At 49.2% G+C, this 9,660-nt stretch overlaps 2 protein-coding genes across 2 annotated transcripts in view; one reads left to right on the top strand and one right to left on the bottom strand.

Moving 5' to 3' along the window:
* The first annotated feature begins 6 nt into the window (after positions 1-6).
* Positions 7-605, top strand: MRPL41 (mitochondrial ribosomal protein L41). Its single transcript, XM_014308143.2, has one exon. The coding sequence runs from the start codon at positions 105-107 to the stop codon at positions 351-353; it is 249 nt and encodes an 82-aa protein (XP_014163618.1). The 5' UTR covers positions 7-104; the 3' UTR covers positions 354-605.
* Positions 606-1,431: 826 nt separating this feature from the next.
* Positions 1,432-9,660, bottom strand: part of DPH7 (diphthamide biosynthesis 7) — a 10,165-nt gene continuing 1,936 nt past the window's right edge. Inside the window, exons 2-9 of the mRNA XM_005423833.3 lie at positions 9,352-9,488; positions 8,831-8,918; positions 8,014-8,108; positions 6,297-6,463; positions 5,414-5,486; positions 4,556-4,621; positions 4,218-4,390; positions 1,432-3,368 (exon numbers count right to left, since the gene is read on the bottom strand). Of these exons, the coding sequence (XP_005423890.1) occupies positions 2,755-3,368; positions 4,218-4,390; positions 4,556-4,621; positions 5,414-5,486; positions 6,297-6,463; positions 8,014-8,108; positions 8,831-8,918; positions 9,352-9,488 (1,413 nt within the window). The 3' untranslated portion in view covers positions 1,432-2,754. The remainder of the gene's footprint in view (positions 3,369-4,217; positions 4,391-4,555; positions 4,622-5,413; positions 5,487-6,296; positions 6,464-8,013; positions 8,109-8,830; positions 8,919-9,351; positions 9,489-9,660) is intronic.

The raw sequence follows: 9,660 nt of genomic DNA, 5'->3' as shown, positions 1-9,660 counted from the left end.
CGCCGTTCACCAGCAAGCGCGGCCCGCGGAGCCACAACAAGGGCCGCGGCGCCAAGAAGCTGGGCGTGCTCACCCGCAACAAGAAATTCCTCCTCGTCAAGGAGATGGTGCCCGAGTTCGTCGTGCCCGACCTGACGGGCTTCAAGCTGCGGCCCTACGTGTCGTACCGCGCCCCCGAGGGCTCCGAGCCGCCCATGACGGCCAAGCAGCTCTTCGACCAGCTGGTGGCTCCGCGCATCGAGAAGGACGTGAAGGACGGCACATTCGACCCCAACAACCTGGAGAAGTACGGCTTCGAGCCCACGCAGGAGGGCAAGCTCTTCCAGCTCTTCCCCAAGAACTACGTGCGGTAGGGAGCGGGTGATACCGCCGGCCAGCGCGGGACAGGCTCCGTCACTGAACATTAAAGCAAATCCTTCTGCCTTGTTCTTCTGTAATATCTGATTTAAATCCTGGGGAAATCTGCGGTTGGACTGGTGATCCTCTGGGAGACAGTTGTGCCTGTGAGCAGAGCCCTCTCTGGAGTTCTGAGGATGAGAAGTCGTGGCGTTTCTAAATAAAAAGCACTGCAAAGTTTAAGAATTAAACTTTAAAAATTAAATTAAGACTGAAACGTTCATTTTGGGAGAAAGGAAGGAAGATCAGTGGATGGTCTGTGAGCAGTTAGTCTGTAATAAGGGCTGCCAGATGAGTTCTTACAGTGGTGGCGGGGGGTAAAACACCCCGTTTTCGGGGCTGGGCCGGGCTGTGATGGAGTGGGGGTGCTGCAGCCCCAGGCACAGAAGGATGAGCTGTGCTCAGGGAGCAGCCACAGCGGGGATGGAGAAGGCACAGCTTTTCTAACTGAACTCTGCATTTTTCCCCTCCTGTGAAGCTGATCAGAACAAGGCACACACAAGTGGCCGTTACTGCCTCGCTGCTCTTGGCAGCCGTGGCCCTTCAGCCCTTCCCTTGGGAGCCCTGCTGCCCAGCCAGGGCACTTGGCAGGTGCCTGGAGGGGGATGCAGGGATGCAGAGCAGGAGATGCTGTGTCCTTTGCTGCCATTTCCAGCTTGCTCTTCACCACATCATCTGCCTCACACCCCATGTGAAGGCAGATCACAGCTGGCTCACCTCACTGCTCTGAGCAAAGCAAGGCCTGGCCTAAAGCCTGAACCAGGCTGGTCCCAGTGGGTGTCACCGCTGCAGCCTCGCTGCCCTGGGGCTGTTCCTGCTCTCTCACAGGGCAATAAAAGCCATTACAACCTTTAAAACAGATACAGGGACACACCCTCGGCTTTCCCAGGAAACTGGCTTGTCCACTCTGCCTCCCAAAGAATATTCACTCCTGGAGCTCGAGCTGTCCCAGGCCAGGGCAGAAGGTCCTCACAAGGACTGTCAACTCTTTCTTTTTTTTCTGTTTTTTAAACTCAAAACAACCAAAAAAAGATAAATCACTTATATTGGTTTTATTTTAGAAACATCCAAAAATAGCATGTTTGTTTTTTCTTTAGCAAAAGCTCTTGTTTTCATTACTAATATGAATCTTCATGTAACAGTGCTCCAGAATGTTTGCTAAAATACACATTCACCCCTAAGAAGGGGGTTACAAAGCAGCAAAGTTCTCATCTGCTGCACCTCATTTAGTTGAAGCACTGTTACACAGAGACCTGTTGCTGGTGTTTCTTTCCCTCCACACAACTCATTCTTTAGGACCCTCAAAGACAAACCATCCAAGCTAAAAGTTACTGATCTAGTTTAAGCTGGTTTTTTGTTTCTAGGAGTAGAGAAATGTTCCAGAAAGGGTGTTTTGCTGATATTTCACAGTGAAAAAAAGAGAGCTAATGGAGCAACCATGAGAAATCCTGCAGCCATTCCTGGAGGTAGTTAGGGCAATGCTGTTAAGATTTTGGTTTCTGTACTTATTTTAAATTTAACAAGATGTCAAGAAACACCACTTATACTTTTTGGAGGTTTTGATCTTAAAGCTGTTCACCTTTTAAAAACTGAGCTTGACTTTGGACCTAAAGGTGGCTCTGTGGAGAGCAGAAAGAATGAGCTGAATATGGAGAGGCCATGGGAGTGGTTGAGTGGCACTAAAACGTGGTGGGGTCACTACAGGATTTATCTGAACCAGGGTGTGCTCAGCTGGGAATGATGAGGGAATCTGCAGTCAGGTGATGAGTGATGGAAAATGATGGAGAAGCACCAGGACCCTCACAAGGAGGATCCCACAGCACTTCCCATCACACAGACAGTCTGCACGTCCTTCTGAACCACAACTTCTCTCTGTTAAACATCACTGTGAGCACACTGCACTGCATCTGGCCTGGCTGAGCTCTCTTCCCATCACACAGCCAAGCCTCTGCTCAGGGGCTTTTCTGAGACATTCAGGAAACCTTCTGATCACTTACTGGTCTGCACAGCAGCACAACCAAGTCTGGTTTGTGAGGGAGGGAGGAGAAGGGGCCTGACAGATGCATTGGGAAATGCAAACCAGCCTTGAAAGGAGTCAGATCTGAGGTACAAAGCAGCAGCCTGTGAGAGGAATTGGGACATTAAGGGAAAAACTAAATAAACCAGTCTGCCCATAACCACAACCTCTAAGCAAAGGCTTCCCTCTGTGCTGAAAATAAAACATCAGGAATCCCATCAGTGCTGGCCTTGGAGGACTCCCAAGCTCAGCAGTAAGATGGAAAAGCCCAGCAGAAGTCAGGGCATTAAGTTCAGCTGTCACTCTCAGTTCAGTTTTCCTCCCTCTTCCATTGGGACTGGTCAATGCAGACTTTCAGCTGTTCCTTTGGATGGAGATCTAGGACTTGGCACATCTGGAGGGGTCACCAGGCTCATCTCCCACTTCCAGACATGGAGGATGTTGTCATAGAAAGAACAAGTGGCCACAATGCTCATTTCTTTGGGGCTGTCTGGAGACCTGGCTGAGTCACTGCCTCTGTCCAGGCCCATTCCATTGGCTCTCCTGGCTCCTAAGTCAGAGCCACTGGCTGACCCCGGATCTGCCCCTTGGGCAGGCAAATCTAAACCTCCCTTTAAACCAGAGCCCCTGAGCAGTCCAGCATCCCCAGCCAGCTTTGGCCCTGCCCCTGCTGTGAGTGCCACAGTAGGGCTTTCACTCTCCTCATCCAGGATTACATCAAAAGTAGCTGTAGGAGACTCATAAATTATCTTCAGGTTCTGGACCTGCAAATTCAGCCTCTCATCTCCTTGCCCCGATGCTCCCACGAGCTCCTCCTGAGGCTGGCACACAGCAGCAAGGTCCTGGCTGGCAGGCAAGGAATCCCTTGGACACAGCCTTGACCAGTCAGCCCCATAAGCCAAAGAATTGTGCAGGACATAGGATGACAGGATGATACATTCCTCTGTGTTTTCCGCTTGGAAAAAAAAAAAAAAAGAGAAATGAAATTACTTAGAAGTCAAGTTGTGGGTTGTGGCAGAGTGCTCAGCAGCCATTCCAGCACTGACTGTGTCTCATGGGAAGAGTTCTCTGGTTATTCCCTTCTTCACCACTGAGTGAAGCATTCCAGGAGGAATGAGGTACTGAACATTTTTCAGCCATCTCTCAATGGCCTTGATTCCTCCTGGGTCAGTAGCAGAGGAGAAGAAGGTTTAACATGCATGAGATTAAAGAGCATCACTATTCAAAGTTCCTACAAAGGCTCAAGATGGACAAGACCTATAAGCTGTTGATCTGCCCAAGGTCTGGAGATCCCAGGAACCCAACCATCCTCTGTCAGACTGCATTTGTAATGTGAATGCAAAGTGCTTTTCCACCATGGAAGTACCTCATCATTCACATGAAGGGCTTATTGATGTTATTCTGGATTAACCAGGCTGCAGAGCACTTCCTTCCTGAGGCAATAACTGATTCCCCAGCAGGTCAGTGACTCCTGCTAACAGGAAAGCACCACCTGACAGTCAGAAGCACCTCTCTGAACCAGCACAATGCACACAAACCCAGAGTGGCTCTGCCCTCACACCAAACACAAAGGCTTTCCTCCATGAAAAAAAGCTTTGAGAGATTTACACACAGACAGTGACAGGGCCTTGGCACAACCAAGCAGGCCAAGAGAGTGCCCAGATGTGGAAAAGCTGGAAGTTCCCTCAAACTGGAACAGAACCTATGGCTATTAACACCATCTCAGTCCTTCCAGCAAGAGCTGGAGCTCCCCATGAACCTGGGGGCAGCAACCCTGCAGCACCTCTGCTCCCCAGACACTCACCCAGGCTCCCACGGCAGTCCAGGATCTTGAAGCCACTCTGCATGCAGGCTGCCAAGAGCACGAAGTCACACGTGGGGTGCCACTTCAGCCTCCACACCCCACCTTCCACGTGGGTGTCAGCCAGAGGCTGCCTCATGTTCCTGGTGTCCCACAGCAGCACGTGCTCATCGTAGCTGGGGACACAACACCAACAGGCAGAAAAGCACAGTCAGGGCACAGAACAAGGGTAGGAAAGGCCACGTGCTCTGCACCACATGGAGTTTCTGCAGAGGCAGCAGCACGCTCAGGTAACAGAGGAGGTTGGGCACAGCAGGGGAGAACAGCTGGAAGGGACTCACCTGCCTGTGGCCAGGAGATTCTCCCGGTGGGGACTGCACTGAATGCTGCACACACCCATGGAATGTCTGCAGGGGGAAGAGACAGCATTTTGAGAAGGGCTTCTTCCTTGAATTTAAAGGATTTTCAGTCCACATTATTTCATCAAGGTGTCTCAGGAGAGGTAAGCTCAAAATTTCAGTCCAGTGACCTACCCAAGCAGAGTTTGATCTACACAATTCAACAGCCCTCCCAGGGACAAAACTTCTACTCACACTATCTCTTCAGCACAAGTATTTTCTAGTAATATTTACCCCATAAACTGCTGCTCAAAGACCCTAAAAATTCCAGCAGAACACCTCCATTCCCAGGAGACTTTACTCCCAAAATTAGTATTGCGATAGCCATAGTCCCCAGTGTAATTTAAGTTTACATACAGAATTCCACTGGAGAGCCATGTATATTGTTTAAACAATTTTTTAAAATAAGATAGAAAAGAGATCACTTCAAATAACTAAACAGGGGAGAAAAAAATATTTTCTAAAAACCATTCCATAATAATATATCCAAATTTAACACAAACAAAAATTGCTAAAATAAAAGTGTAAATCAGGATCATCCTTTTTTAGAAAGAAACTATCACCTTCTTCACACGTGGAAGTCAGCACTAGGTTTATTGTGTTAAAGGCCATAGGGAAGAAAGTTTCGACCTGAAGTTGTTCTGATGAAAAAAACCCTAAGAGATGCCTCCATTTCCCAAGGGAGGCAGAACCAGGAGCCACTATCACTGCACACGTCTGAATTCAGTGGCTTGGGCAGGGGCAGAGCAGCAGCGAGGGTTCCCACCCCACTGCTGGAGGGCGTGCACAGGTCTCACTCACCTCCTGCTGGTGAAGACTGGAGCCTCTGGACTGCACCTGGTGTCCCAGCCCTTGAGCAGGCTGTCATCCCCTCCTGCCCAGGGACAAAACACTGTGACCCTCAGCACCAGCCCCGAGCATGGGGCAAAGCAGTGCCAGGAGTCTGCAGCTCCTCCCGAGGGGCAGCTCCCACCTCTGCTCTGGGACAGGGACAGGAGCCAGGGCACGGCTGGGGCTGGGCCAGGGCAGCTCAGGCTGAGCTCAGGGCAAGGTTCTTCCCCCAGAGGGTGCTGGCACTGCCCAGGCTGCCCAGGGAATGGGCACGGCCCCGAGGCTGCCAGAGTTCCAGGAGCCTTTGGACAGCGCTGCCAGGGATGGACAGGGTGGGGTTGTGGGGGGGCTGGGTTGGATTGATGATCCTGGTGGTCCCTTCCCACTCAGGGCAGTCTGTGACACAGAGCTGATGCTTTCCAGCTCTGGGATCTCACAGAATTTAACAGACACGCCAAAAATCACATTAGGCTCCCAATACTCATCACCACAGAAAACACAAACAGTATCAATATGGTGGTACCCTCCTTTCTGGTAAGAAAAAGAATTAGAAGTCATAAAGACTGGACTCAAAGAGCTCTCTGGCTCTCAGCATACTGCAGGAGAATATAATCTTTTTTGCCAATAGTCACCCAAAATACAATTTTCAGGGTACAGCTTCTCCTAATTAACTCCAACCCTTTTCCACGATGAAGAAATGAAGCCTTTCACCCCTAATCAGAGGAGCCAGCTCTTTCAAGAGGTGATACAAGCATCTCACCCAACCCTGAAAAGTAAAAACCCAAGGAACACATCCCCAAACAAGGGCCACCCTCCCCACCAGCCCCTAAGGAGATTCCCAGCCCATACAGACCTGAATACACAATATCAATGTCCCAGTAATTAAAAGCAGCAATCCAGGCCTCAAATTTGTGAGCTTCCCACTGGTTCAGGACATGCACAGAAGGAGCAGATTCATCTATGGAGAAAAGATTCAGCTTCCCCTCTGAATCACTGCTGATCACTCTTAAAGGACATCCACTACAGCAGGGTACACAAAAAACATTGGGAATTACTGCGACAGTCAAATATTTCAATTCAAATAAACACTGGTAGAGACTGGCAGCATGGTGGCAAGAATGGCACATTCATACAATTCTTTTCAGCTTCATCTTAAAATCACCTGCCCCAGTGACTGCCACTCCCTGCTCTCACAGGAGCAACCACTCACACCCATGTCAGGGAAGGAACCACTGCTGGCTCTCATCTTTCTCAGAGATGCAAAACTTGAGTTCTTACATGCTTCACATTACATCAATTAACCAAATTCCATGAGAAGAGGGTTCTTTTTTTTTTTCTCCAAGTCAGACTGACAATGCCCTTTCAGAGCCTCTTCTCTCTTCTGGAGTACAAAGAGACGTTTTATTTCCTTGCTATCACTGAAACCCAAAGCACTGGCTGATCCTGACCTTTTCTGCTCTCTTCCTGTGCCACAGTACAGTTACAGTTTCTAGACACAATGACCTTGGAGCACTGGCAAATGTTTTGCAATTCCCAGGACACAGATTTTCTGGCATTCCCTGACATGAACTAGGTCCCTTCTGTTTCGTTACCTGCAACTGCAGGCACTGCTTTGGTGGCCTGGGGCTTCTTTCCAGTTCTGTATCAAATGATTCAACCACACTCCCAAAATTTGAATCTCCCAAATTCCCACATAAGAGATACAGGGGATTCACATCCCTTCCTGCAGAGATGTGAAAAATGTACATTTGGCTTCTAGGAGAAGTTACTGGTCTCTCAAGGGACAACAATGACAGGTTTAAAGGGGCATTTCATCATGGCAGCAATCATTTATCATGAAGGACAGAGACAAAAAAAAAAGGAGGAATGTAAGAAGGAAGTCTAACTGGCAATTCTACTTATTCATTAACACATTAGCACATACAGAAATGGGTTTAATTAGCAAATTTGCCCTACAGCATTAAGCAATGACTGCCTGATCCCCCTGGTTTCCAGCCTCACACCAAAGGCACCACTCTTCATCTGCACCTACAGAACACATTAAACTCCCCCCCCTTCCAAGGTACAGCTAATTCAGATTATTTCACACAGCAATTTCTGAAATCTCATGTATGAGCAGTTGAGAGAAGGAGCCACTTCCAAACCAATTCTCTCCTGTTTCTCACTAACGCATGATTAAACTTCCTACATGTGCTATTATTAGCAGTTCTTAAGGAGAATTTCACACTAAAATTTCAGCTGTTCTAAGAGCAGAGTTACCAGCAGCTCCATTTGCATCCTGTTCTGGTCTTTCCTTTTAACAAAGGCAGCAGAAAACACATCCCTGGCTCACCTGCTGCCATTCCCCCATTTGTTGTTGGTTTAGTCTCTGCTCCTGTTCCAGTGGCCAGTGTTTGTGTTCTTGTTACCTTTGCTCTGGAAATGGCTACTTCTAGAGCAGGGCCAGGGAGCCAGCTGGGATCAAGAAAGTAAAAAACCACTGAAGACTGCTTCATCCAAGCCCTCAACTTCTCCTGAAAGTTGTCCCACACACCCTGGCTCCAGCCCCAGCCTCCATCTCCCATCCTCACCACTGCTCTCGTCCAGTGGACCAGTCCAAGGACAAGGCCAGGCGCTGTGCCCCGAGATCCACCCTGAAGCGTGGCTCCAGCATGCAGCTGTTCTTCTACTGGAAACAAAAGGACTGCATTAAGACTGGGAAGACAGCAGGCACATAATGACAGGTGCACTGCTTCCCACAGCAGGTTTTCCACAGACTGAGGAGCAAATGAGGGTCCCATACTAAAGAAGCAATGAAATGTCCCACAGCACTGTACAATCATCCAGTGCTGGCTGAGAGGCAAATGTGCACACATAGGATCTCACCCTTCTGCTGCTCATCTCCCACCAAACCTCCCTTAAACTCTGCTGCTTCTCAGGGAGCGATGAAGTGCAGCAGAAGTGGTGACCTGACTGCTGAATTCCCTTACAGACTGGCCTCTGTTTTCTTTGCTCTGTGAGCATGGCTCTGATCACCCTCTTCTCTCACCACCAAGAGAAATCCCACTCCAAAAATCCTCCCTGCTTTTACCAGCTTTGCACTTTCTGATGTTTCCCAGTCAGGCCACCCTTGTTTCCAGGGTTTGCTTCTTCCCTCCTCCTGCCTCTTCTCCCCAACTCTGCAGATGGGTAGAGCCCAGCCCAACTCTCTGGCACCATGAACAGGTTCATAGAATTTATGACAAACATTATCAGAGGACAAAAGAAGTATTTAAAAAGCTAAGCATGCTGAGGAAGCCATGGAAACAAGCTTTCCTGAAAGCCTATACACACTACCAGTAAATGCAGAGATGTATCAAACATGGCTTAAAACCAGCTTCAGCAGCAGCAGGCACTGCATCCACCCACCTCACTTCCAGTCAGGTGGCAAAATTCCACAGCACCTGTGGAGTTTGCGATGCCAACCATGGGATGTTCTGCAACAGGAATGTGGCACCTGAAAGATCAAGTTAAACAAATCTCCAATGTTCATCTTTCTTGTATTTTAGGAAGAGAGCAAAACCATAACTTTCATTCCAACATGCACAAGGAGAAGGTATGTGACTAAAAAAATCTCACACTAAGAAAATCTAAGGCTCTTCAAGTTCCCACACACCTGCAAGGAGGGGATTCTGTACAAGGGAGATCTATTATATGTAGATACCATATAAATAAATGAAGTACAAAGTCATGATCAGTCCAGTGAGCAGAAGGTATAAAACAGAAACAAGGCAGTCTTTGCTCATTGGAACAAACTGGAAAGTATTTCCCCCCAAGAAGTCAGGAACTGTTCCATTAGTAACTACTGCTGTTGCTGCCATGCCAAAAAAGGATGCCGGGAGGAGCAGATCGTGCTGCTGCGGCACCGAGCCTGGCCGGGCCGCAGTTACCATTTGATGTCCAGGATGGCGGCCGTGTCGATGCGCTGGATCTCGGTCAGAGGGATGTAGGGCTGCTCCTCGTTGTAGTGGTACAGGTAGAGCCGCCCCGTCCGGTCACAGGCCCCACTGCTCCCCCGGGAATCGCTCTGTGGCAAACACGGGAAAGAACAGGGCAAGCTCAGCCGCGCTTCTGCCTCCGCACCCGGGATCCCGCTAGGAGCAGGGCAGGACTGAGGCTCGAAGTTGTTCAGTCCCAGCCTCGAGGGATGAAAGGAGAGAAGGGATGAAGGGAGACAGCCACGCTCACCGGAGGGGCCC

This window comes from Geospiza fortis, unplaced genomic scaffold (assembly GCF_000277835.1).
Source record: "Geospiza fortis unplaced genomic scaffold, GeoFor_1.0 scaffold85, whole genome shotgun sequence".
In the NCBI taxonomy this organism is placed as follows: domain Eukaryota; kingdom Metazoa; phylum Chordata; class Aves; order Passeriformes; family Thraupidae; genus Geospiza; species Geospiza fortis.
Note: the sequence above shows the minus strand (reverse complement) of the source record. Positions and strands in the feature narration are given on the sequence as shown.